Below are 27,693 nucleotides of genomic sequence, written 5' to 3' on the forward strand. Positions count from 1 at the left end.
ATGGCAGGGGCGCTGGAACAAGATGATCTTTAAAAGTCCCTTCCAACCCAAACCATTCTATGATTCTATGATTAAACAGTTTCCTCTACAGGTCTTCCTGTATAATAGCAAAAGGAGAAGATTTTTTTTGTGTAATGTGTAAGAAATTTACTGCTGTTACAATCCAGGCAGTGATGCAAACAATTTGAGGATATGCCTAATCTCTGTCACTATGGTTCCTTCATTTTGCTGTTCCGATTCTAATGAACCTGGGCCGTAGTCCTGCCCTACTGTCATCACTGTCACTTCATCCTCATACTACCACCTCCTCTTTCTGGGGCCATCACTGCTGCTCCTGCTTTGAGCTTGTTTGCCAAAAAAACTAAGAAGCCTAGCTGTTCAAGCATGACTCTGTTTCTGTCACTTGGGCATCTCTGTAGGTCACATTTTGAAGGTGCACGTAATCCAAATGACAGTATGAGCTAAGGTCTGGGAAGGCTTATGTGCTGGGAACAACCACCAGAGCTGTAACAAACTGACTTCTTGCAGGGGGGTTGCCATTTTTGGTTAGAAAATCCTGTATTATGATAGGTAACAAATCCCTACAGTGAATCCTCTATCAGACAGGAATGCAGAATGGCTTCCTGAGAATGGAAAAACTTAATTTATGCAGTAATTAAGAAAGGGAGGTTTGTTGCATCCTGGCATTCTGCTTTAGCATATTTGAGTACTTAGAGGCTAATTCTACTGCAAAAATAAAAAAAAATATGGCAGCAAAAATATTAAGTACAGGTATTTTTCTATGATTTTTGTAGCTCTTCTCTATGAAGTCTGAGGGTAATGACATAAAAGGTTCCTACATGAAGGAAGGTCCTTGCTCTGTTGGTCCCCCTGGCCTGAGACAAGCAGAAAGAGCTACCGCTTTCTGGAAATCAGAGATTCAGATAGGCATCAACATGCTGATGTGCCTCAGAGGCTGCAGCAGTCTAAACAAAACAGCTGCAAACACTTGCCTGTGCCTTGTGTCAGCCAGTGCTCTCTGCTACAGAACTTCAGAGCCCTGTTTTCATTCAGGTCCTGCTCTTCCTTAGGGGTTCCCTTAACTAATGCAGGAAAGTGTCTTAGCAAGAAAACAGAACGACTTGAGAGCACAAACAGCCATAATGGCCCTAAATCCTTTGCAGTCTTATGTTTACCTCCTACCTGTATGCACAAAGAGCATCAGAAAGGAACTTGTAGACCGACACCTGAGAAGTTAAAGAAAACAATTGCTCCACACACAGGTAATTCTCAATAGCTAATTTTTTAGTCAAGCCACTGCCAGAAAACACACATAAAAGTGAAGGAAGAAGGGACAGCTTGATAGTAGTTGAAAACCAGAGCTGAAATAAAAACCAGTTCTTCCATAAATTAGTGCAGGACTGGTTTGTTAGGGCACGATTGCTCAGACACTTTCCATCCTTTAGGGACTTACAGCCTCATGAGTGATTGCCTCCTTCTTTAGGAGGTAATTACCTTTGCTAAATGTTTCTACAAGGCTTGGCCAGGAGTTATGGAAGTGTGACATTCTCAGCTTTTAATTCAAGAAAACTGCTAAATAAATCAGAGGATCTCTCTTAGATAACACATATTGTTCTATTCAGCAGATTCCCTTCTAAACTGAGGGCATTCAAAAGTCATCTCCTATCAAAGATGCTGGAACATGCTGGACATCAAGCGTACACCTTAATATTATTCCAGATAATTTCATGGCTCTTTCTTTAGGTGATTATTGTCTACTGCCACATAATGTTTAACAACGAAAGTCTGCTATGCCATCAATGAACATAGCAAATCAAACTAGGCAATAAAAGTGATAACTGGAGGCCATGATTGCAGGTAGGCAACAGGGAGATCAGATGCTGAGAACACCCTAGGTTTGCTTGATGCAGCAGAAAGGCCAAGCCCTGACCCCCAGAAAAGATGAAGTTGCAAATGCTCCATGCCTGGCGGTGTTCAAGGCCAGGTTGGACAGAACCTTGAGTGACATGATTTAGTGTGAGGTGTCCCCGCCCATGGCAGGGGTGTTGGAACTTCATGATCTTAAGGTCCTTTCCAACACAAACCAGTATGTGATTCTGTGATTCTGTAAAGCCCTAATATTTTCTTGTTTCAGTTAGAAAATTAATGACAATAAGGATGACATTTAAAAACAAAACCTAGCATATTTTAATTATGTTTATATTAGAAAGCAATATATGTGTAGAAAGCTATTTTTAAAGGCATGAGCAATCTCTTATTTTCTCCATTTACACTCTGGGTAATTCTCTCCCACATGTAACAGATTAACTTAAAATAAAAACTCCTCCAATTATGGACATTTATATTAATCAAAAATGTGTAGATGATGTGTAGTCTTCAAAACATGCTTAGCATGAGCATCAACAGGTCTTAAAGCAGCAGATTATACTGCTGAACATTTTCCAGTGAGAAGGGAGATAAAGCAAACAAATCAAATTATACATTATGAAGGAACAGCATAAAATAAAACACTGTTAGCAATAACAATAATGAAACCAACAAAAAATCCACTTTGATCTCCTCTGAAGAAAACATATCCCACTCAATAGGAAACAAGCATATTTCCTTTTGGTTTTTGAATTCTATGTTTATGATAATTTTCAGTGAATTAACGCTTCACATGCTCCAATTTCATTACTGTGCTCAGAGGATGGATTTCCCCTAGGAGAAACAGAGGATATTTGAGAGAAAAGCTACTGCAGTCCAAATATAAGAAAAGTATTTTAAAGAGAAGGTAGCAGCTTACCAGAGGGTAGGTGATATGCTTGCTTCCCTTAGCAGGAAGGCTACTGTAATAGAATAGTGACTGTCTAGCTGCTGCTCTAAATAAGCACACATTTGTTTCACCAGGGTGGGTGGGTGGATTAAGACTAACACGAATAGCCTCTTCTCTCACTTTCAGTTTAGCCTTGCCTTTAGTTGCTGTTTTTATTGCGGTAGCATGAATACTAAAATCAATGAGAGCTTTCAAGAAAGAAGATCCCAGACTCTCCTGGAATGCGGTTTCTCCATACAGCCTCGACTGAGGTCATTAGCAGGCAAGAAGCATCAGCTTAAATATCCACTGCTCTATTTTCCTTAGAAAGGTGTGATAGAAATAAGACAAAAGGAATTTTTTGGAAAAAAAAAATCTTTCATCTATGCATCACTGAAACCTAGAGCATTTTCCTAGATGTTAATGTGAAACAAATGCTGTCTAATTCCTTGTTAATTTAAAAAGTCACAATGAGACTTCTTACTAACACTGTACACAAAGAACACATCTATTCTCATGGTGCAATTGGACAAAACAGAAAGATTTTCACTTGGGGAGACTAGTAAAGAATGGTAGTTAACTGAGAATCACAGGTATTATTTAATTTCAAACAACCCAATATTTTTGTTTACTTTTTTTAAAATATAAATTTTCTTTGAAATTTAATCTACTTATTGTTAAATATTTATCAACTCAGTTATTTTTCTGAACTGGAGAATTATGTATCTGTGGCTTTTCTAATTTATGACATAATAATATACAAACCAGGCTGATCTGGTCTTAAGATCTTATTTTAAATAAATAAACTTTAGACTAGTATTTATGATAACAAATAAGCAAAGAAAGAAATTACATACCCAGCGTAATCAGCTTTGTCTTCTGAAACAATGTGGTGCCCTTACTATGAAGTACTTTTGGAAAGCCAGTACGGTATACAGCACAGTATTTCCAAAACAAGTAAACATCCAGAAAATAAGGCTTTCTCGGCAGAGCAAAAAGTTAATGAATTCAAGAGCACTAACCTGGGATTTTCCTCTTCCATGAACGACAAGTCTAAATAGTAGGGCAAAAATTTGTACTTATGTGTCAAAGAGCATCTGGAAGGAGCTGATCCAGCAAGTCAAGTCTTAAGTCACGGGACTGAGTAGAGGCACCAGATAACAGGACTTCATCAGAATGGGCGACTAATCCATGTAGGAAAGTGAAACAATTAAATTCAAGCACAAATATCCCTCCAGTTAGCCTCAGTAATCCAACTTGAAAACAAGCAGGAAAGTTGCATCATATTGCGCGTTCCATACTGTAACCCTCAATGACCCAAATGAATAATAGAAACAGCCCAAGTCTTTCTACTGAAAGTCAGTGCTCCTCCTATTTCTTCCTTTTAAAGTAACATCTTGTAAAAACACACTTTCCTTCTAGAATGAGACAGGTCCACAGTTAATGTTTACACAGAAATGGCTGCCCTTTTTCAAAACACTATTCAAAGACAGGTACAACAAGTATTTTGAATAAATAGCTTCTAAATTGCTTTAGTTTTATCTATGAAGGATGGTTATTTATTCCTGAGAGCTCTTTAAGTCTGCCTGAAAAGATTGCATAATTCCAGCTGCCTGCAAGTCTGTGGTTACGTACTTTATAATATATCAAGAACATTTTGGCAACAGAATTGTTTTGCAGGGCTGCTGGTCTCTGCTGGAAGAACAGAGAGGCTGAGAACAATGTTCCTTAATCAGGATCTCTGTCATTTTTAAATCTTTTTCTTTGGTCAGGGCAGTGTTAAGAAACTATATTCTAAAAACTAGAATGCATATTTTCAAGGAAGTATAACTACCTTCATTCTGAAATTCAAACTTGAATTTGTGCTGTTTCCAATTTGGGTCATGAAACTGTTTTTTTGATGGTGTGCTATGCTGTGCTGTCCTCAGACATATTTCCCCTCTTAGAGCTTTAGTGCACCTTTATATTTTTCATATATCCTTCTACAGAGCCAGCCTCAGCCCTTTGTTTTAATTCTGTAAAGGCTGCATGCTAGAAGGTGAACCAAAATGTTTTCTTCATTAATATTACTTTGGTCTGACCCTGGTGGTTACGTCCTGCTTGACATTTCCCACAGATTTACAGTAACAGCACATAACACAGCACTGAGCAATCACAAAGCATGCAGACTGCATGAAAACTTTCTTGATTATACCTATCTTGCATTTTACATATGTAGGATGGATATCGTAAAGAAGTGAATATGACTTCCTTTATAACATATGCTTCTCATTCATTTTTACAGTCTTGCAGAACTTGGCTAGCACTTCTGCAGTGATGATTCTCCTGTGCCAGCTTACTGCTCATAGCAATTCTTCTGTGTGTTACAGCTACACAAATAGGCATCTGCTTATGGAACAGCAAAGTGAGGTATGCTTGCCTGAATAAGCACGTGACATTTTCTGGTTTACTGCTTATACGTTCATAACTGTTCAGGAAGGTTTTCCATACTCTGCACCGGAAACAAGAGTACCTCAATTATTTCCAGAGCCCTCTTCATTCATACCATTTTCCATATGCAGCGAACAGTTCAGCTGCATGTCTGCCAAGTCCTCCACTCCCTCCTGTTCCTTACCACTGCTGGCTGCATCTTGCAGCTCAGCCAGCACAGGGTCCTGCAGTCCTCATCTATAACAGATGCACTTACAATTAATCCCAAGTGCACAAAATACTGTTTGTGTTGGAAGGTGTGTGTGGGAAACCAACCAGCTTTTCAAAGATTAGCCTTCCCAAGTGCTTGCAAGCCTTTCTCTCACAGACCAGGGTCCCATCTGCCACATCCACAGAACTGGCATGATTTCAGCACATGCCAGACTTGGGCTTCCTGTCAGAGTTGTGCATGCACTGTATGACTGTGCCTGGCTGTCCTCACTGACCCTGGACTTGCCACAGTCAAAATCAGTGCTGAGTGTTCCAGTTACACAGAAATTCCGTTCCTCTTTTATAGCACTGGAGTTAAACAACAGAAGAAGCATCAGACTTTGACGTGTTGGCTCGTATGTCAGCTCCACACACCCTTCACACACCCTGTGTTGATCAGGCACACAGCCTTCATCTCCCCTCTCCATGGCTACCCCAAAGCTTCCTCCTTACCCCTTCTTCTGTGCCCCTCAAGTCCCGAGTGTGGCTGTCCCCTCCTCCATTTCACTCTTGAAGAAATGTGTGTGCCTAACATGTTGGAGAAGGCAGATTTATTGATTCTACTCCTTTGTGGAGGGAGGTTCAGGGTCCAAGGAAAGAAGAGGGAGATTGGACTGAGCTCTTCTATTGAGTGGGCTTTGGCTAGAAATATTTTACCTATGCTGTGTTCTGATAAATTAAAACCTGGTTTTGGTTTTTCCATTTTGTTTTTTTTCACTAGTTTTGAAGCCACCTGGGTAAAAGTCACTAAAGCTTTCTGAAATGACCTGAAATAAATAGCACATACCTTTTCCTCTCAGGTGGCCCCATTTATGCATCAACATGTTAACATCATCTTTCAGACAAAAACGGGTGGCAGAGATGTTGTCCAGAGGTTAGGCAGGTTAGACCCATTCACATCACTTCCAGCCTGGCAGGGCAGTGTATGCTTGATCTTTGTATGTACCCAAACTACTGCTTATCATGTAAGTACTAAAAATAAAATTGAATTAGAAGTTTGATCCAGCAATATGAGATGAGAAGTATTTACAAAGATAAGGGAGGCATTAACTAAGAAAATGTAAAAGAGGTATGAACTAAGCGTGCTTTTGTATAAGATGTATGGGGATCTCATCCTACTATGACTTCAAGAAGAGTTGAAGTGGTTATAACCAAATAATGTAAAAGGTTACAGCTGCATTCTTTCTAATATATCAGTTCATAGCAGAACAAAGATGGTCAGCACGATGCCCTAGGGCTCCTCTTCGGACTGACAATCTTACACAGTGGTGTGAAGTGCTTGCCCTGGCAACAAAATGGGAAAATGTCGTGGTTTAAACCCAGTCAGGCAACTCGTTCACTCACTCCCCCCCTTTCTTGCCCTCCCCCTGCTCCCGGAGGGACGGAGAGGAGAATCGAAAAGAATGCAGCTCCCACGGGTTGAGATAAGAACAGTTTAGTAACTAAGGTATAACACAAATCACTACTGCTACCACCAATGATAATAATGATAAAGGAAATAACAAGGGAAGAGAATACATCATCTCACCACCAGCCAACCGATAACTCGCCCCCCCAGCCCCATCAAGCTCCTACCGATACCTCCTCCAACCCCGCAGTCTCCCAGCCCCTCCGGCCCACTATCAGTTACATCCTGGGCATGACGTGCTGTGGTATGGAATACCTCTTTGGTCAGTTTGGGTCAGGTGTCCTGTCTCTGCTTCCTCCTGGCTTCCCCTCCTCCCTGGCAGAGCATGAGGCTCACAAAGTCCTTGGCCAAACCAAAACATCGCTTGTTATCAGCTCCGTTCCCGAGCTGAAAGTCAAAACATTGCACTGCACCAGCTACCAAGAAGGGGAAAAATGACTGCTACTGCTGAACCCAGGACAGAAAACCAAACCAAAACAATAAAAAAAACCCTATAAAAATGCAATGTAATCTTCTTCCCACCTTTCTCTCGCTCTGCTATCTGAGAAGGACTAATCGATACAGGTGAAAGAAAATTTACTCTACACACAGCATACAAGCCCTGAAATACAGCAACTAGGTTTTTTTCCTCCTCTATTGGAAAGACAAGGTGCAGGGAGAAAAACCAATACTCCAGGCTGAGTTGGGTCATCTCAATCCTGTGAGATGAAAGGAAAGAATATCTATAAACAGAAAATATGTAAACCAGGGAACATTTAATGTTTTTTTTTTTTCTGTGTCATGTATAAACAAAATACTTTTATGAACTGAGTCAACAAGTGTCTAGTGTTTGGCATTACGGCTGCACTCCAACTAATGAACTGGTAACCCACCAAATGCAGTCTAGATGAACTCAGTGTCATTTCTGAGACTCTACAAAGGCATAGTAAAGACAAAGCAGTACATATATAAAACTACTACATAGAAACAAGAATCATGTTGTAAGAAATATTCACATGGTTTCATATAGAAAATAAATTTAAAGATGCAGTCTTAGGGAATTGGGAACAATGTCTGGATAAGGTTGAAGTCCTAGCTGTTTGTTATCTTTCAACTTTTGTATTATAATTCTGGCAAATTCCTCTCCTTGGCTATCTGAGGTATCAAGCAGTTGTCGCACTTTTGATGTCCTTGTAGGTTTGGTGCTTATAAGTTCATAGTCTTCTTTCATGAGTAAAAATCTTGCTAGAAGAGCATCCAGTGACTGATTCAAACATGCTTCAGTCATCTGATCAATAATTTCTTCTCTTTTGCTTTGGATCCATTGATGAGCTACATTCTGTTGTATGGTTTCCAAAACAAAAGCTGAGATTGGAGAGGATTAAAAAAGAAGTATTGTAACTGTCTGTCAATAAATAGTGCCATAGAACAAAGACAAAGCTGAGAAAGAACTGTTTAACACTTGTTTTTTTGGTCAGAAACACACTAGACTATTAAACATGCTTTTGACATTACACTATTATAATCCACATTTAAAATGTTCCATTTTTTCAAATTTGGTGGTTGAAGTATTTATTTTATCTGAATCACAGAATAACTTAGGTCAGAAGGAACCCTCAAGGAGGTCTTCTGGTCTAATGGCCTGCTCAAAGTGGGGATAACTTCAAGGATAACTCAGGTTACTCAGTGCCTTGTCCAGCTGAATTTTTGTCCAGTCTCAAGTGATGGGACGTCTACCCTGTGGACCCTGTGGGAACCTGTTCCAATGTTCAACCCGACCTGATACTAAAAAGAGAAAGGTGGGAACTTCACTTTGCAATGGGATTTTTATTGAAGTTTACTGAAAACATCCTTTTCGTTCCTGTGTATTTTCCTCAAGCTGAGGATTCACATAGTGAAAAGGTTTCAGGTTCTGTTGTTTCTAGGAGAGAGATGATGTGGCAGATCTTTATAAAGTTGCACGCTATTGTGTGGCCCATTAAAAAAAATGAATCTCTGAATAATTCATCATGCACTAAAGCTTCTTTTTGTTATTTTTTTTTGGAAGCACACTTTTTAACAGTTATTTGATGCATAGGAATATAATGCAGTGGGCTGTCAGCTAACAGAAAATCATTAAAGGAATGATGCTGACACAGCTGCCATTTCTCTTTGCCCCATAATTACTAAGAGGAGGATTGACAAGATTAAAAAATGAGAAGTGACAAGAAACGAGATGACTTAAGCTCAAACTAACTTTTTTTCTTGTTCTGCTGGATTGCAGCATTGCTACAGGAGTAGGAGAGAGGAGAAATAATATGAGGAAATGGAATGGGATAAGGAAGACTGATGGCAACATGAATTAAGTTTGCTTAAAAGGAATGAAAAAAGTAGTAGCTACAGGTACATGTACTTGGTCACATTTTACATTGGTTTTACTTTGTAGTGTAAAGCTACAAGGACAGAATTACTTGCGTTATTTGTAGAATGCTTTGTTTTCATTTTACAGATAAACAATAGTTAAAGTTCCCATTTCATACATATATATATCTGATACTAGGACAGTTATTGTGGGTCTTGGAATTAAATCAGTGTTTGCTGTACCTGAAGGAACTGGTGATGACCGCAGCATACATGATGCAGGATTTGTGGCATCTGAAATACTCTTGTCAGATGAAGGAGAACAACTGTATGGATGCACAAGAAGTTTGGCACTCTGAGTTACAGAGATATTTTCATCTGTACTCTGACTGCTGAGAGACTGTAGACCCCCAGAACTTCCACCTGAAAAAAGGAAATAAGAAACAACGAAAGAGCCAGCTGTATTACTTCTATGTTCAAATAAAATACAGACATTGGAGACTACTTAGAATAATACTTAGAATAATTCCATAAACCAGGTCATAAACAACCCAAATTCACTTCAAAATTCCTTACACTCAAGTTCTGAGTATATTTATGTCCCTTATCTTTTACCAGGGCTTGAACACGGGTTGGGAGGTTTTGTGTTATTTTAAAAGACCCGATGCCAATATCTGCATCAGGTAGTTTTACAATGGAAAGCAAGACTGATATTCCTCATATTTTTGAAGTTTACTTCTGCGGTAAACACTTCTGCTGTTGTAGGGTTTTGTAGACACTATTTTCATAAGCTTTACAGGAGCTATACATACATACAACAAAGCCTAAGCAGGACCACCAACTGATCAGTCAGATTAATTGTACCACCACAGTCTCACTAATAACCTCCAATAAGCTCCACAGGCAGGTATGACAATTTTTAACAGGAACCAGGAGCAAGAAGGGCTGATGCTTATAATTATCTTATCTGATTACACTTACAGTCCATGCTTATATTCAAGCTAATATTTAATTTTCTAAAATTCATCACAACATTCCTATTAAGCTTGGTAACCTCAAGTTTTTCTTAACCTTTAAGATTTTATACTATGTGTATAGATAAATGCTTGGGTTGAGATACAGCCAAACTACGCTACACTTGCTTTCTGCCATTTCTCCATTAATTGAAATTCCTTAAGCCTCCTGTAATTTATTTTCCCTGGAATTCCTGATGTATTTATATCTTTCTAGTACACTGAATACGAGCCCAGAATTGTGGATGTGTTCAAAAAGGAACTGGAAAAGAAACTGCCCGTGCCCTCCTACTTCTACCAGAATATCTCCCGTTTTGCAGCACCTCAGCATGCTTTTTGATGCCCCACCTTATAGCAGTGAACAGTTGTCTTGTCTGCTTTCACATCACTGGTCTTTAAAGGATACTCCATTCTTTTGAAATAATATATGTTTGCATTCTTTTGAAAGAAGAAACTTAAATGCAATTTTAGTTTCACAACGTACTGCTATTCCATCTGGGTCCCATCACTCTTTTCTGGCTTCTGATGTCACAACCTCAAAACTGAATTCTCTCTGGGAATTTTTCCAAATTTTAATCAGAAAAGGTGACAGCTACAAAAGGTCTGTGCAGATATTTTTGCAAGGCAATCTATTTATTAAAGCTGTTTTGTTTACTGAATTAAAAATGATTGATTGATAGGTTGGGCTGCATTAGAAACTTTCAGTTTACTTGGCTTTAAGAGGGCCTCAAAATGTTTGGTCCTTTTTATCTTTAGAAGTAGTTCACAAATTATTAACTGAACTGCCACGAGTCTGAAGGGACAAGTAAATGTTACCTTTGCACTCACAACCCTGAAGACAAAAACTGAAGCTGGAAGCTGGGGGGATTTCTCAAGTGACAACAGAAAATCAGAGCTCAGATATTCTAGTTTTTTTACCCAGAGCACTAAGTTTACAAAACACGTCTTTTCTGACATAAACGGAGATCCAACTTTCTACTGTGCAAATGTAATGTCACAGTGGGAGTGTAAAGCTGCAATGGCAACTTAAATTTACACAAAGTCATGAGTATCTCTACCTGATGAGAGGATATTACACATGGGAACAGACTTGAGTCTTGATATATCTGGAGAGATGCTTCGAAGGGGAAGTGCATCACATTGAATGGAGCCGGAATATGTGTCCTGAAATGATTCCAGTCGTGTATTGAAAAGGCACATTAAATAAATACAAATTTGCAATTTTTTACAGAGTACTTTCCCACCACTGCGTTTTCTGTGCTAAGTGCTCAACAGACAGCACAAACAAAATGCAGTAAACCAGAAGGAATTATGTAATCCTAATATTTGTGTTTTTCCAAAGCTGACAGCAATTTTGTATGCAAGTTTAACTATCAGTAAGAACCAAAAGCAGCAGCATTAAGAATTAAAATATAAAAGCAAATCTGTATGAGCCTATATATGCAAGCTGTGTAGGGGTGTAAGGGAGCAGAAGAAAATCTCTTACAAGTTGCATTGTGTACTGCATTTCTCCTCAAGGGGATGGCTTTCCCACATTCAGAGGACATACCAAACATGCCCTTCTTATTTCTGCTTAACCACCCTTTACTATCTTTACCTATATGGCTATGTGTTTGTTACAGCCCAGCTCTACTAATGCATTTCATGCCTTTCCTAACTGCACAGGAAAGTAAACTGCAGAACAATTCTCTCTTACTAAGCTGACCCCCATTTTAAGCTCTCAGGATCTTTAATGATGCCGACATACCAAATACAATACGTAAAATACTTACCTCGTGGGGATTCAGAGGTATATTTAGTGGTATCTGCTCCGCATCTGCTTGCTTTCCACTCTTGTAAATACATCGTGATTCATATAGTGACTGGAAAAGACATATTTACCTGTATTAAATTTCTGCTATAAGTCAAGATGACAGCTCTGTACAAACACATGCTTCAGCCAGATAACAAGACTAGATAAATGACAAAGGAGGTTACATTTCTTTTACCAAGCAGAAGTTACTGACTTATTTGACCAAACCATAACTGTACCAACAGTCACTTACTTTTGATGTCTTTAACAGAATTACTGCTTCCAGCATAGCTATTTCATCAAATGTTCGAAGCACTGGCTCAAGGTCTATTAAACATTCTAAACAAAGAAAGAATACTTTAATGAATGGTTCAAAGTGGAAATTAAGTTTTTAATTTGATAAAGCTACTTTTTTATATTTACAAAAGTAATTTGTCTATTGATACATATCAAACCACTTATGCTGCTAAAGAGAAGTTTCTTCCTTTTACCGGTTGCAATATTTTCACAACGCCAGAAGAAACCCCGTCCTAATCTGGCCACCTTGGCACCCTATATCAAAAGAGACCCAGGACTGTACCAGACTGCAAGTCTCACATTCCTGGAATGGATAGATGGGTGAGTTTAGAATGTTTCCAGATAGATCCAACAAGCCTCGTTGATTAGCTAAATGGGACCAAACAGCTGTCCTCTCATTCCAGCAGATGTGCTGAAGATTCATATGAGAAAAATAACAACAACCTCCCATCACAGCAATATCTAGAATAGATGCTGTGAGGCAGGGCCAGAAAAGATGAGATAGTCAAGTCACTGACCTATCACATCCAGTAAATCCAAATGATATTGTCCTCATTCCCAGCATAGGCGGCAAATCAAGAGAAGCTAAAATCATCTGCTCAGACAGGGAGGGATGTGACAGTTCAATGATCAGCTGTCAGCCTGTGCTATACATCCTTTCTTTCCAATGCTTAAAGGTTTACAAACTAAATATTTCAAATTTTCAGATGAATGTATTGTAAAAATGTTTCTCTGAAACTGTGCTGAAATACAGCAAAACCTCTGGAAAGGATGATGGCATGCCACAATTCCACTGCATTTCTGTGAACTCCACAGATTCAGCAAAGTCCATTAACCATACTAGAAATCCATCACACTACCTCCTTATTAACATATTTCTAGTTTTTACTGTAATTTTACCACTGTTCTTCCATATTAACTTTTTTCCACTAGCATCTTCAAGACATACATTCAATACTGGGATTCTTATTGTTCTTGCATCAGCTAAAACAGAGTTTTAAAGGTTTGTCACTCCATTTTCCACAATGAAATATTAGCACTGTTTATCTTTGTTGATTATAATCAATAATGTAGGTGTACATTCCAAGTACATGCAGAAACATGGTGATAAGTAGTCTTTATCCCTTATTTATAAGGGGAACAGACAGGTTCCCCTTAACAGAACCAAGGTTAACAGAACCAAGATTTTCTATTTAAAGTTTACTTTATGAAACTGGGGCTTGGTTGTTTTGTTCTTCCCCCCCCTCCCCACCCCCCTGTGCTACGGTATTTGCAAAATTTCCCAATCAGCAAGCTTTACTTCCCTTAATTTTGCAACAATTCTGCTACTTCTACTTTCTTTTTATAATAGTAAAGTAGAGGAAAAAGCATTTTTTCTTCAAAGACCATCTTACACACACTTGGCACTAATAAAAGAACCAAAGTTAGCTCGTAATGTAGAACATATCCCAGATAATTATCCCTTCATTGTGACTGCAGACTTTGATTGCTATTTTGTTTTGTTTAACTGGCACAGGAAAATACGAATACATAAAGAAATACCATGATCTGTACTCTTTTTGATTTTAGGAAATATTATAAATGGCTATATTTCCTTGCTTGGGAATATAAAAAAATAAATACAAAATTTAAAATCTCACAAATCAGACTCAAGCCAACATAAACTAGTATTTCAAAATATTCTTAATAAAAAAAATAATTGCTTCAAAAAAGGGCACATAATTTTGGACTGTAAATTGAACATGAAGATACTCTATGTGTTTGGATGTGTCCCTTTTTGTCCTTTCCCAAACTGATGCGAAAAGTTGAAGTTAGGAACATTTCTTTCTAAGCTATCTGAACAGCAATTTTCTAACACTTTCCAACTTGAAGTGTGCCTATAAAGGCTTTCAAGTAAACAAACTTCTGTTCACCAATGAAACATTTAGAACTGTGGACCTCTCTATCTGTAACATTACAATACTCCCCAGGAAACCAAAACAAAACCCAAACCCAAAAAGCACCAGAAAAAAATAAAAATCCCCATGTACTTCAGGCCTGAGTCATTGCACTTTCAATTTAAGCACTGAGAAACTTACAGAATTGTTTAAGCCAGAGCTCTTTGTACTGTTCTACCTTTGTATACGTTCACTCACTCTCTTATTCTACTTTTCTGCCTCTCCAAAGTGATCCAGCTTTCCCTACAGAATTAGGATTGTGTTTTCTAAAGGAGCAGGGAGGAAATTTTGAACGCACACACAAATTTAAATAAGCACTGCAAGGCATCTGCAGGAACTACTTTTAGTTTCACTACACTGACATTAGCGACCACAGCAACACTCACAAGAGGAAATTTCACAGTCAAAAACCGGTAAGCAGTTTATGCCAATTTTGATGGAATTACCTTTCCACAACAGCCAAAGAACCAAAAGTCACCACAAAAATAAGCACGTTAAGAAGAAATTGCTAGGGGAGAGCGAATTTGGACTCAACATACACCAAGTATCTCAGTTAAGTGCAACAAACACAGATTTGCAGAAATCAAAACTTTTCCAGTTCACACTCCAGCACTCTAATTTCTATAAACCTACACCTCAGTTTTTTTCCCTAAATTCTGCAATCTACTGTAAAAAGGGCTGAAAGTATCTATATTTAGTGTCATGGAAAAAAAGCGGGACAAAGTGAGGGTGGTTAAGCGCGTGGGTTCAACCAGTTTCTGCTTGATCTGGGAGTGGAACAAAGATAAAGTCTCAATGAAAAAGATTTATACTGAGATGCAAAAACAAGATGAAGTCACTATAGCTTATCTGATGTACAATGGGTTTTGGTGTGTTTGTCAGCTTGCTCATAAATCCCACAGTACTCATTCTACACTTCTCCCCCCTTCTTAAAAAGTAAGATGTTCCCTTCAACAATAAACAAAAAAGCCAAGTGTAAGTAGTTACATAAAGCATGCTGCTTTTTTACAAGTAAATTAGAGATGGCAAATGCAAAACACACCACCTAAAAATTTGTTTTAATGGTACATTTGATATTCCATTCATAAATTTTGTTTACAGACATGGTGGAAGCAAACAAGTACCTTAGCATATGCAACAATAATGAGCACATACATCTCTTGACATCTTGACAACTTCTCTTTTCTGACTATAACTTTGGTCTGTAAGTACCATGTTCAACAGAAAGCTGGCAATTTAAAAATAATGATGTAAAGCAAACTCACTTAAGAATGATGGTCTTTCATCTGGGTTTTGCGCCCATCCACTTTCTATCAATTTTATGATGATCACTCGATGAGGAATGTCCATTGATAAACTTTCTTCACTTAAGTCTAGTCGCTGTCCTTGTGACACACTATACATTATCTGCAAGGGGTTTATAACTTCTGTCAAAATAGACATCGTGAAGTCATTAGAAATACATATAATATAAATAGCTTATTATAGGAAAGGTAATTTAGTTTGCAGACAGTGCATTTATAGTTCACCAAAATAAGGTTATATTCCTCTTTTCATGAAGAAATATATTTTTAATTTATCATTGTAATTTAAAAAATATACCGAAAAAGAGTCTAATATTAAAAGTAACTCAAAGTCCTTTTTAATAAGCTTAAAAGTTGAGTCATTAAAAAGTAACTCCTAAAATGAAGTCCTCAGGTACTCATTTCTCAGGTTAAGCCTTATGTAAAATAAGTCTGGAAAAATAAATAAAAACAAGACATGGCCTTACCTTCAAATGGCTGTTTCCTTGACATCACTTCCCACATAATAATTGCATAGCTGTTTAAAGTATAAAATGTACAGAAGATGTTATTTCAGATTACCAACACACTATGTGCTTGGCTTTACATTTTACTAAAAATGTTTTCCTAAAATGATCCCAAATACACACACGGGACTGACTATAGCTAACTACAGTGATGACCTGAATATAGGAAAACTATCAGGAATTTTAAACAGTGACTTCGGCTAGAAACGGTTAATAATATTAAGAACAGAAAAGATACATGGCATATAATTTCCTGTTAGTGATAGCTCTGCTCTACTAATATGTTGTGAATTACCTACATACAGTTTAAATCTCAGTATGCAAATTACAGTGAGCCCCAGAGTCCCAGCTGCTCTGTCTTAGCTGCAATACTGTGGCATCTCCACAGTCCAGACCAACACTCTGTGACATTCCCATGAGAAGCAGGGTTCTACCAGGGAGGATGGCTTTGAAAAGTTTTTTAAATTTTTCTTCAAAAAAAATTGAAATCCATTTTCCACTGAAGCAATAAAAATAAAACTATGCAAAGATTTTTTTTCTGAAGAATTACACTTATCAGAATAAATGTTTGCTCACCCAGCTGTACACAAAGACAGTATTTTCCTGCATCACTAAAAAGTAACAAATTTTGCATTCAGTTTACATTTAACTGCCTCTCAGCATTACATCATGTAACAGCTACCAATTAATAATAATAAGAAAAAAGAACGAAGTAACTGATGCTTAAAATCGATCAGATAAATTGAGCTTTCCTAACTGCTTATTTTGTTCACAACATAACATTCGTCAATGATAAAATTTATTCAAGTAAATTTTAATGAAACAATCCTCCCTGTTAGAAAGCCTGCTTTTGATGCATTCCTGAGAAATTAATGCAGGCTTTTTTTCTGGCATGGCAAATCGTTCCCTTTATAAACGTTAATGCTGCTTGACTGTTGTTTAAATAATTTGTTTCTTTAAGAAAGATCTTTACTCACAAATTAGCTTTGATATCTCGACAACATTCAGCTGTATCTTCTGTGGTCAGTTAATCAGACACCCAGCCTTTCATTCAGTTTGGTATCTCTCTACAGGATATTTTTTCAATTCTACAACACTGTAGCACCCAATTCCTGATGAATCTCCTTTACACTATTCACATTTTCCTTTTCTATTTCTGCTTCATAGCATTTCTTTCTGATCCTGAGCACAGGTCCTCTGTGACCTTCCTGGCGGTCATTTCTTTCACTGTTTTTCTACCTTCACATCTTCCTGCCTTGAACTGCCATCACTCATGATATCATCTCAGTTTCTTTTCTGTCTTTTCAAACAATCCCTTCCCAATTTATCAGTTTTCTAAGCCCTTCTATGGATCTTTTCTTTCTTATTTTCTCCCGCTTGGTTGTTATTCCTCTGCACACTTTTTTATTTCTAAGAAACATCTGCCTTCCTCATCTGCACTCATTAAACCTCCAGCCACTCTTTTTTTTTCCCCATAATATGCCATTATTCCTTTCCAGTGTCTTCCTAGTCCAGCTTTTCCTAGCAAAGGGTGAAGAAAGCAGGTATGTTACCATCTCTATTCTTTAGACAGGAATGTCAAGGAACTTTATGTGCCCCGTAAGCATAAGGAATAATTAAGGGAAGTCGTGGTTTCCCTGGAAGTCAGTAAGACCCTGTGAGACTGATTCATCTTTCACCAAAATACAGTTATACTTCTAATATCCTAAGAGCAATTGCTGTTTCATTATAAGGGTTGCCACTACTACTTTCTATTCTATTACTTCTACTACTCAGAAGTGACTAACACAAATCTACCTGAACTTTCATAAAATAAGCTATTCCTTTAGGAAATCTCTCTAACTACATTCTCCAACCTCATTACCCTATTTTTTTTTTCCTAACCCCTTTAAAAAAATATTTTCTTCTTTCCCTTGAGTACATTCTGCAAATTATGTTAATTGATCCACTCAAATTACAAAGGTATGTGCAATGAGATAATGGCGTGAACAGCTTTTTTTTCTTCCCTACAATGTCTGTATGTATACCCTCATTTATAGAAACCAGTCTTCCCTGTTTCTGTAGTTCTAGCTTGATTTCTGGAGCATTACACTTGTCACAGTGTTTCCTAAAGAAACGATGAGTCATTAAATACAGCTACCATTAATTTTTTCCCAATTCAATTTGCTTATACACATATGATACTACTACTACTAATAAAATTGCTGAAAATATGTTAAAATCTAGGTTCAGTAAATCAGATTTGAATTCAAATTGCAAAGCCTACTTGAGAACTACATGAGTTACCTGTAGATATCGTGTTTTACACTTGCACGGGTTTTCTGACCGGGATTGTAATCTTCAGGTGGCATATAGATAATTGTCCCTCCTTCTGGTAAAGAGGTTTCACTTCGTGATTGTGACATGGATATGACACGCCATTTTGACATGCCAAAATCTGCAATCTGGAAAGGACAGATCAGTTGTTCTGAGAAGAAAAATTGCATTTATCTGCTGACAGCTATTAGAAATTCCTGAAATATGCCCAAAAGAATGGGTCACTTACTTAAAGTCCTTAAACTGACACACAAAAAGTATGAGGTTATCCTAGCAACAGGAAACATCAGCTCCAGTTCAGAAAGCATTCCAAGGTCATGATGCATGTTATTCCTGCAGCACTGCCCTACCCTGTGGTTCTTTAAGGAAAGATATACTCTATGGCCAGGGAATTTGCTATGGAAGTGTGTCCCATATGAAGAACATCACTTTCTTTGGTTAAAAAAAAAAAAAAAAAAAGGCAGACAAAAAAAAAAACCACTGAGTACTTCCAGCTCCCTGGTTGTGAAAAAGCACAAATTTAGTATAAATCATAACAGCTCTACGTAACAGGTTGCAGATAGCCCAAGACAGTTGTGCTCACAGAAAAATTTTAGGGCACTCCACCTCACCACCAAAACTATGAAATTCTTGGATTAATAGACTTAATACATTAGATATTAATAGATTAATACATTAATCGATTTGACATTCTGATATCCTGTGCTGCAAAAGTTGCTGAATATTTTCTTGATTGTACAGTCTGGGGCCTTGTCCCTTCCTACAGAGTTTACAGTACATCTACATAAAAAATTAATTAACATTAGTTTACGTTCCCAGATATCCGCAAGTCAGGGTGCAAGATCAGACTAGGTTACGGGTAAGGGGACAAATAGCCAGCAGAATACACTGGCTGGCTGAGCTGCAGAGTGTATGGCATACAAGAAAGAAAAATAAGCAGCCAGCTAGGAGCTCTGCACTTGTCCAGCATTTGCCTAAGAGCAGAAACATTCTCAACAAAGATGCCTGTGCGAGCACTGTGGCAGCAAAGGTAACAGAAATAAGCTTTCTGGAGAGCACACAGTCAAAATCCACAGTAAAAAAATAACCTTGCTTTCCCTACAACTTCCTCTCATCAAGCCTTCCTCAATGTTGTGTTATCTTGCTCATTCAGCAGATCTGGGACAGTCAGCAGCACTCTATGAATGGTGTTACTGTTATACATATGCATTCTATTTTGCATGCATTGCATGGCAATTCCTTGTATTTGCTGCCCTAATTTGGAGAATCTTGCTTGTCTCCCCCAGACACTCAAAAACTGTGATGACAGTCTTCCAGACTCCTTACAGGATGCAGGGCAGGTATTCAAGAGTTAACCTCTTCCCTTCAATTGCCCCAGCAAGCAACTGTTTAGATGTGGTTAAGCAGAGCACCAGACCATACTAATGCTGTTAGGGATTAAAAAAAGAGTAGATAAAAATTACTTGCACCAGGTCCCCAATCAGGTTTAACAGGAAGCTCAAGAGATGGCAATACCAGCACAGCTGAGTGGGAGGAGGTATGACCTCCTGAGGGCGTGAGCAGAGACAAAGCTTGGCAGTAAGGCACCTTACTGCCAAGAAAAATGTTTTTGCAGAGGAGAAAGAAATCAGCACTGGATCTTTGATCTTTATCAAAGGACTTACAAAAAGATTAATCTCATGGTAACAGATGACACATTTGTCATTCAAGTATAAATTAAGTGCAAAAAATCTCTTATTTCATGTTTACTTGAATAGCATATTCTATCAATTTAAAAAGAGGATTTAAAAAACAAACAAACAAAAAAGTTCTTGCAGTTATGGAAGCACATAACCATTTTGTCAGAAGTACTTTTAGTCTCTTTTTCACATCATGGCAGTGATATTTTAAATAAATGAATGTTACTTCTCTATGTATGCTTGCTTGGTCTAAGGTGTTTCAGAAAAGCCATCTTCCCACATGTTCAGATTTCATGGTTATCACAGAATCATACAACCAACTAGGCTGGAAAAGACCTTTAAGATCAAATCCAACCACTACCCTAGGACTGCCAAGACCACCACTAAAGCATATCACTGAGGGCCTTGTCTACATATTTTTTGAACACTTAATGTTTTTGAGCACTTAAAGTTATGTCTTAAATGTTCTTATGCTACTCTAACACAACACAGAGTCATAGAATAATTAGGGTTGGAAAGGAGCTTAAGATCATCTAGTTCCAACCCCCCTGGCATGGGCAGCGACACCTCGCACTAAACCATGCCACCCAAGACTCCATCCAACATATATTTACATATCACATGATAAATATCAAATGGGGTATTAACATTTGAATTTGACCTACTGTCCTCCAGAACTAACTTGTCTGAGCATCTTAGACAGGAACACTTTCTATTTTCTTCTCAGAAGAGGCCAGACATAGCTACAGCTGGGAGGTTGCCAATGAGAGCGTCACTGCTATTGAGCATCAGCTATTGCTCTAGCAGAAACAGCCCCAATTCTGGCTTTCTGGTCTTTTTAGATGGAGCATATCCACACCTGAGCAAAGCAGAGCTTTCAAAAGAAAAACTCAAAAGTTCTTTCTGCAAGGATAGAAGAAAGTGTCTGTCATATAATTACATCCCCTCTGTATGGCCACATCCTCACTCCTCCTCTTCTAAAATAATTAAAACACTAACTCAGTCTGGATGCTAAAGAACATAAGAATTAAATAAATCTACCTTGACATGAAACTCATCATCCAGCAAAATATTCTGGGTTTTCAAGTCATGGTGCAGCAATGGAGGATTCATGTTGTGCAAATAGTTTACTCCCAAAGCAATTTCATAAAGAATGCGAAATCTCAGGCACCAGGGAATGTCAGGATATAGATCTTTCTGCCAAGAAACCACAAAACCAGAATATAATCCTCTGGTCTGATCTAACAGCACATCACAAAGACTTTTGTAAGAAGAAGAAAGTGACTTGGACAAGCAGTAATCTTTTAAAACATATATTACATGAACTCCTGAGCATTAAGACTGGTTAGCTGTTAAAATAAATATATAAATGTTAATGATGCAGTGTTGTTTCTATTCCCTAACATTCATGTAATATTTCATGACTGCTATATGATGTAGGACATTTACTACATTATTCGTTCATATGGAAATATGATTTACAAATGAACTCCTGTATGAAACTTGTAACCCACAGTTTATGAGTACTACACAAAGGATGTCAAGAATCATATTTTCAACTGACATTGAGGAAGGGGGGAAAGCTGAAGTGAAATCAAGCACAAAACACTACCTTTATAATTATTAATACACCAAGAATAAGGAGTAAACTGAAATTTTAAAAAAGTTACACTGCCATTAATGCCCTTATGAAAAGTAGCTGAGCATGAGATACACATTGATTAAAGGTACAGAAGAAACTGCAGTAGCTTTACAGTACCAACACTAGATGCTCAGACCAAGCTAAGGGGAGCAGCTGAGAGTTCAGCACAGGAGAACTTACTCCTGAGAGCAGAATCTGGTAGCAATATCTCTGCCTGTTTAGATCAGCAATATTTGACTTCTTTTAACTAAAAGTCTTCAAATTTATTTATTTATTTATTTATTTTTTAATAAGGATTCAAATTCAGGAAAATTCAAATTCAGGAAAAAAACTCCTCTGTGTGACATTTACGTTGGCAATAATTCTGAAACCCAGGCTGAAGGAAGCAGAATTATTTCAGCTTCTAAGTAGACAACAGAGACTTTAAAGTGATAGTATATAATAATTAAACATGAAGCCAGTTATAGGTGATGACATCAAAGGAAAAAATGTAATAAAACTGAATTCTGATGAGTTTGGTTATCTTCTTGGGATGCAGAAAGTCTTTCTGAGCACCAAAAACTACCAGTTGAAACAATTCTCCTTTAATTTGAAATATTACTAATAATACGCTTTACTACTTCCCATAAGAATGGAAATCACAGTCTATTTGACACAACCAAAAACAGTATTTAAAGACTGTAAGTACACTTACCCCATGTAAAAGCTGGTTTAATGACCCATTTGTCATGTATTCTGTTACTATCCCCAGAAATTCAGGCTCGTTGCAAATTCCCAAAATTGGCAGAATGTAACTAAACCTGGCTTTGTGTAATATCTCTGCTTCTTTTAGAAGATGGTTTCTATCACTTAAAGAAAACAAACAAACAAACAACATTATCATAGCAATACTAGGAAAATTAAAGCAAAAGTTGGGTTCCCTATATTATTGTTAAAAGTATATACCTACATGTAGTACAACCACCTTTCACCATTTGATTCCCACAATGCTGTTTTGATAAAAAGATACTGCAAGAACAATTAGAATCTGCAAACGTGAATACAAAGATAGCTTGCCCAGTTTTGTTGTAACACTATTTCCATCAGACATTTAATCCATGATTCCAGTAAATAAAGATAACAGTCAGAACTCTTTCACCATCTTGTACAACCATAACAGTAATAACCAGCTACATTTGTCCTGCTTCACTGCCCATCTTCAAACCTGAGTTTTCATTGAGGGCTAATATTTACCTTCTACAGAGTGGAGATTTTAATATCACAATTCCCCAACCATTTAAATTTAGTAGACACTGATATGCACTAAAATAAAGGAATGCACCTTCTGTTTCTGAAGGAAAGGAATGACCAGCTATAGAATCATAGAATCATTGAATAGTTAGGGTTGGAAAGGACCTTAAGATCATCTAGTTCCAACCTCCCTGCCATGGGCAGGGCCACCTTACGCTAAATCATATCACCCAAGGCCTCGTTCAACCTGGTCTTGAACACTGCCAGGGATGGAGCATTCAGAACCTCCCTGGGCAACCTATTCCAGTGCCTCACCACCCTAACAGGAAAGAATTTCCTTCTTATATCCAACCTAAACTTCCCCTGTTTAAGTTTTAACCCGTTACCCCTTGTCCTATCACTACAGTCTGTAATGAAGAGTCCCTCCCCAGCATCCCTATAGGCCCCCTTCAGATACTGGAAGACTGCTATGAGGTCTCCACACAGCCTTCTCTTCTCCAGGCTGAACAGCCCCAACTTCCTTAGCCTGTCTTCATATGGGAGGTGCTCCAGTCCCCTGATCATCCTCGTGGCCCCTCTCTGGACTTGTTCCAACAGTTGCATGTCTTTTTTATGTTGAGGACACCAGAACTGCACACAATACTCCAGGTAAGGTCTCACAAGAGCAGAGTAGAGGGGCAGGATCACCTCCTTCGACCTGCTGGTCACGCTCCTTTTGATGCAGCCCAGGATACGGTTGGCTTTCTGGGCTGCAAGCACACACTGCCAGCCCATGCTCATTTTCTCATCAACCAACACCCCCAAGTCCTTCTCTACAGGGCTGCTCTGAATCTCTTCTCTTCCCAACCTGTAGCTGTGCCTGGGATTGCTCTGACCCAGGTGTAGGACCTTGCACTTGGCATGGTATATGTTTTGTTTTCACATAAACTGGTCATTCAGTTGATTCACGGGTCAGTGAAGATACTTGGACCATGAAGGATAATCCTAGTAAAAACCAATAATCAGATTTTATACCAATAGAGACTGATACAGGTACAGGTATGTGATGAGGATATCCAAATACAGGACTTTTACAACATATCTAAGATTGATCCTTTGGACGTGAGCCAGACTGATTCAGAAGCAATACAGCTGTGCTGGCGCATGGCTGTGTACAAGCCAGGACTATGGCCATCAGAATGTGCTCAGAACAGCGCCATGTTAATGCAGCTGTACAGTTCCCAGGTGAGAGCTGGCTTGTGTCCATCTAAGTCAGGGCATACACTGAAGTGCTCATGTCAGTCTGGACCCCTCAATGTAGATCTAGCCCTTACAAAGAAAATAAAGGACATCAGAGTAAATGGGGAAAAGAAGCCTGGAGAAGCCTGCTTTTATGACAGGAAAATTTCAAATTTAGGTGGATGTGAAATTAAGGGCAACTGCTGGTCCTTATCTATGATGGAAAAGGGCTTCTATTATAAGAAACTCTAGGTTATGATAGAAGTAAAAAGGTAGCCTTCATGAAATGTATGGGACAAAAGACACAACTACCCTTCTCCCTCTCTCTCAAAAAACTAGGTGTAAGAAAGCTAGGGGTCTTCCCAGACTGTGAGGCACATCTGCATGGGATTCAGCTGTAGCCAGGAAAGGAGCTGCAACATATCAAGGTCTATTCCTGTGTCTGTAGGTCACTTCACCTTTGTCTGTTCCTTACCAGAAGGACATTGAGTAATTCCTGAATTAGCACAGGCCCACAATAACTACCCAACTGGCATTGCTCTTTGGCTGGTCACACACCAAGTTCTGGGATTCATGGCACAGGCTTCCTGTTTGGGGAATTAACTACACTGTGAATGCTTCCCTTTTCTTGACAACATTTACAGGATGGCATTTTATGTTGCCTACTATAGAATCAACTTTCTGCAGAGACTTAGGTATAACAGATTGCTCACAGCTTTTGGTCTTCTGATAGGACTTCCAAGCTTTGTATGATATATGGTAGGAAACTGAATTATTTTGATTACCTCAGTTGCCCTTTTCATCATGATTCCACAGGTTAGATGTCACACTAATCTAAATTCTTGCAAGGCTAAAATAATATTTGGTTTCTCCAAACTGAGTTCAGAGGATAAAAAAATGTACTTCTGATTAGCAGGGACTTAAGCAGACATTTAAATTAAAGAAAAACACTCAACAAAAATAACCAACAATAAACTTGTGAGAGAACACAATATTCCTGGTTAAACACATAACTGAGATTCCATTTATTTCTGGCAAGATTTCAGAGATAAAGCCTGTGTGTACACATCTGGGGAATAAGAGGTCAAATAGCTTAAACCGATTTATCTAGTCTAGCATACTGGGTCACAAGACTAGAAGTCTTGTTACTCTGACTGAAGCTATTCTGCCTAAATGCCCCATACTAGATCAAAGAAACCCAAGGCAGTAAAGTTTAACAACAATTAGATAAGATACAAGAGGCAAGTTTACAAGTTGGGTAGGCTTCAGACAGCCTAAAAGGCAAATTTGCATTGACGGGATAAAAAATAGACATTATAGGGAATAAACAGGTATTGATGGATAAAAAATTGTTACGTGCTGCCTCATTACATGGAGTAACAGCTCCTCTAATAAACACACTGTCACTTGGGCCCAGAAAAACTTGGAAGGCAAATGCTACAAGTTGAAGCGATAATGGAAAATATCAGTTGCACTTGGAGCCTACAAGGCTGTTATTTTAAACTAGCTTCTCTCATAACTCTGAGATCTGGAGCAAGGAAAAATATCAATTGTGTATGATCTCAGACTAGCTGCTTCTAGGAGCTAGAAGCAATCTTTAGTGGACACATATATGCCTTACGTTCTCTCTCCCTCTGTAAACAGATCTGTAGTAATCACTGGATTTTAATATCCTGCTGACACTTCAGCAAAATGGTTAGCAACCAACAGACCCAGACAGAAGCTGGACTGTGCAAATCCCACCTGCAGCAGGAACCGCGGTGCAGAAGGAAAAGCCTTCAAAATAGGCAAGCTGTTCAGCGTCTCACACGCAGAGACCGAAACCACCCATTTCCAACAACCGAAAGAGAGGAAGCTCTGGGGCTCCTCCGTGCTCTCCTTGGCTCAAGCTGAAATCTCTCTTCGTGGGATCTCCTTTGCCCTTGGATTTACAGGAGCGCCGCCGACCGAGACACACGCTCTCTGATCCATCAACCTGAGAAACCCAGCTTCGTCCCACGGGACCAGCTCACAGAGCGTCCCGGCAACGCAAGAGCGCGGGACCCCCTTCCTGGTTCAGGGAAAAGGCGGGTTCAGCTCTGTCCTTCCCCCCCGGGCCGCTCCCCACCCCGTGATGCCTCATCCCGGCGGTCCCCCCAGTTCCCGTTACCTGTCCAGCAGCGGCCCCTGCAGGCATTTGAGGGCCACCGGGACCCTCCAGTCGGCGTGGCGGGCGGCAGACACGGTGCCATAAGCGCCACGGCTGATAAAACGCAAGTCTGGGAGTTTATTGGAAGGGATGGAGGGAAGGGCGTAACTGATGACTCCCTCCCGGCCTCCACCATCGCCGCTGCTCATCCTCGCACTCCACCGCCCGGGACGGCCACGCTGTTTTCCGGGCGCAGGGGAGCCTGGAGGGCCGCTCTTGCCTTTCTCCCCCGCCGCTCCTCCCAGGCCCGCCTCCCCTCCAGTTCGCCGCAACCCGCTCCTCCTTCGGCCCTACGGAGCAGCGACTTCCCTTCCTCGCAGAGGACAGCCTCCCACCGGCTCCCGGGAAGCGGGAGGCGGAGCCGCCACGATGAGTCTTGCGGGGAGGAGGAAGCCGAGAGGGAGCTGGTGGGGCGCGGTGCCTTGTCCTGGCCGGCCCCCGAGAGAGCTGTGCCGGGGCAGCAGCTCGCTCCTTCGGAGAAGCCTGGGCACGGTGGCAGGGGGAACTAGCCCGGGCCAGGGATGGAGCATCCCCCCACCCAGTCCGGGGGCCGTCGTGCTGGGGAGTATCCGCCTGTCCGGAGGATGGGGATAGGACAGCAGCACCCCGCTCTGTGCAGGAGGCGGGCGGGGGGTGTATCATATCTGTTCCCGAAAGATGATGCGGGATGTCAGGCCAAGTCCGGCCACCGCCCTTCGGAGCTACGGTCTATGCGTTTCCGGGTGTACAGTCATAGCTCAGGTGAAGTGAGAGGAGCGTTAGCTCATGGATTCGCTTGTCTCCTCCCTGTCTGTCCTAGGAAGACTTCAGGATAGCAGGCGTTTCAAAAAGCTGATTTCGTAATTTCCAGAAAGTGCAAGTTCACCCTTGTCCCTGCTCAGAGTGAGTTGTGGGTCGGCTGATGTGTTTGTGATAGCTTCATGCCAGGGTTACACAGGAAAGTTTCGCAAGGCTCGTTCATCATACCAAGTTCTCATAGACTGTGAAAATGCTTTAATTTAAAATTAGAAGTCTGTAACTTTCCACAAGGAGTGACAGTTCTGCAGGATGAAATGGAGGTAAATAGAGCAAATCTCTTGCCTTCCCGCGTGTGTAGATCTTGGGCTAAACCTCTGTGGCTTTTCACCTCTCTTTTCTCCCAGTGATGATATGTATAGTAGAGAAAGGGGAAGGAGCTAAGCTTTCAGAGTATGATACGTGCAGTATTTCACATCATGCATTTTAAGGCATGGAATGGATTTTTAAGTTGTCTCTAGGTCCTAGTACTTTGGATAGCTTTGCTATTTTTTTTTTTCAAATTTCTTATATCTTAGGTGATTTATATCCTCCAAGTGCTGCAGCATTACTAATGTACTGAGCAGCCATATAAAG

General features: G+C 39.5%; 2 protein-coding genes across 7 annotated transcripts in view; both read right to left on the minus strand.

The window, feature by feature from the left end:
* The window catches only part of LOC134156493 (Y+L amino acid transporter 2-like), a 28,606-nt gene extending 23,969 nt beyond the window's left edge, over nucleotides 1–4,637 (minus strand). For 2 of the 5 annotated variants that reach the window (XR_009961931.1, XR_009961930.1), the window contains exon 1: nucleotides 3,648–4,637. The gene's annotated coding sequence lies outside the window, so the exon portion shown is untranslated. Of the gene's footprint in view, nucleotides 1–2,785; nucleotides 3,048–3,647 lie in introns of those variants that run through there. The other 3 variants (XM_062604556.1, XM_062604555.1, XM_062604558.1) reach the window with 3 other exon arrangements.
* Nucleotides 4,638–7,617: 2,980 nt separating this feature from the next.
* On the minus strand, nucleotides 7,618–26,499 carry RIPK2 (receptor interacting serine/threonine kinase 2). 2 transcript variants are annotated; one of them, XM_062604553.1, is made up of 11 exons: nucleotides 26,284–26,499; nucleotides 22,381–22,534; nucleotides 21,086–21,241; nucleotides 18,336–18,493; nucleotides 16,011–16,060; nucleotides 15,505–15,666; nucleotides 12,259–12,344; nucleotides 11,986–12,075; nucleotides 11,272–11,377; nucleotides 9,444–9,623; nucleotides 7,618–8,225 (listed from the first exon to the last, which is right to left on the minus strand). In XM_062604553.1, the coding sequence occupies exons 1-11, from the start codon at nucleotides 26,469–26,471 to the stop codon at nucleotides 7,900–7,902; spliced, it is 1,656 nt and encodes a 551-aa protein (XP_062460537.1). In that variant the 5' UTR covers nucleotides 26,472–26,499; the 3' UTR covers nucleotides 7,618–7,899. The 2 variants fall into 2 exon arrangements, with proteins under 2 accessions (XP_062460537.1, XP_062460538.1); XM_062604554.1 differs by lacking the exon at nucleotides 26,284–26,499 and adding an exon at nucleotides 25,878–26,189.
* Nucleotides 26,500–27,693: the final 1,194 nt, after the last annotated feature.

This window comes from Pezoporus occidentalis, unplaced genomic scaffold (genome assembly GCF_034315485.1).
Source record: "Pezoporus occidentalis ecotype Australia unplaced genomic scaffold, CSIRO_AGI_Poc_V1 ctg87, whole genome shotgun sequence".
NCBI lineage: Eukaryota > Metazoa > Chordata > Aves > Psittaciformes > Psittacidae > Pezoporus > Pezoporus occidentalis.

Coding starts and splice junctions, on each gene's coding strand:
- RIPK2 (XM_062604553.1), bottom strand. CDS start 26,471: ATGAGCAGCGGCGATGGTGGAGGCCGGGAGGGAGTCATCAGTTACGCC. Junction 12,345..15,504: donor TGAAAGACCATCATTCTTAA/GTGAGTTTGCTT, acceptor TTCTTTGTTTAG/AATGTTTAATAGACCTTGAG. Junction 9,624..11,271: donor GTGTAATATCCTCTCATCAG/GTAGAGATACTC, acceptor TCCTTTTTTCAG/GTGGAAGTTCTGGGGGTCTA.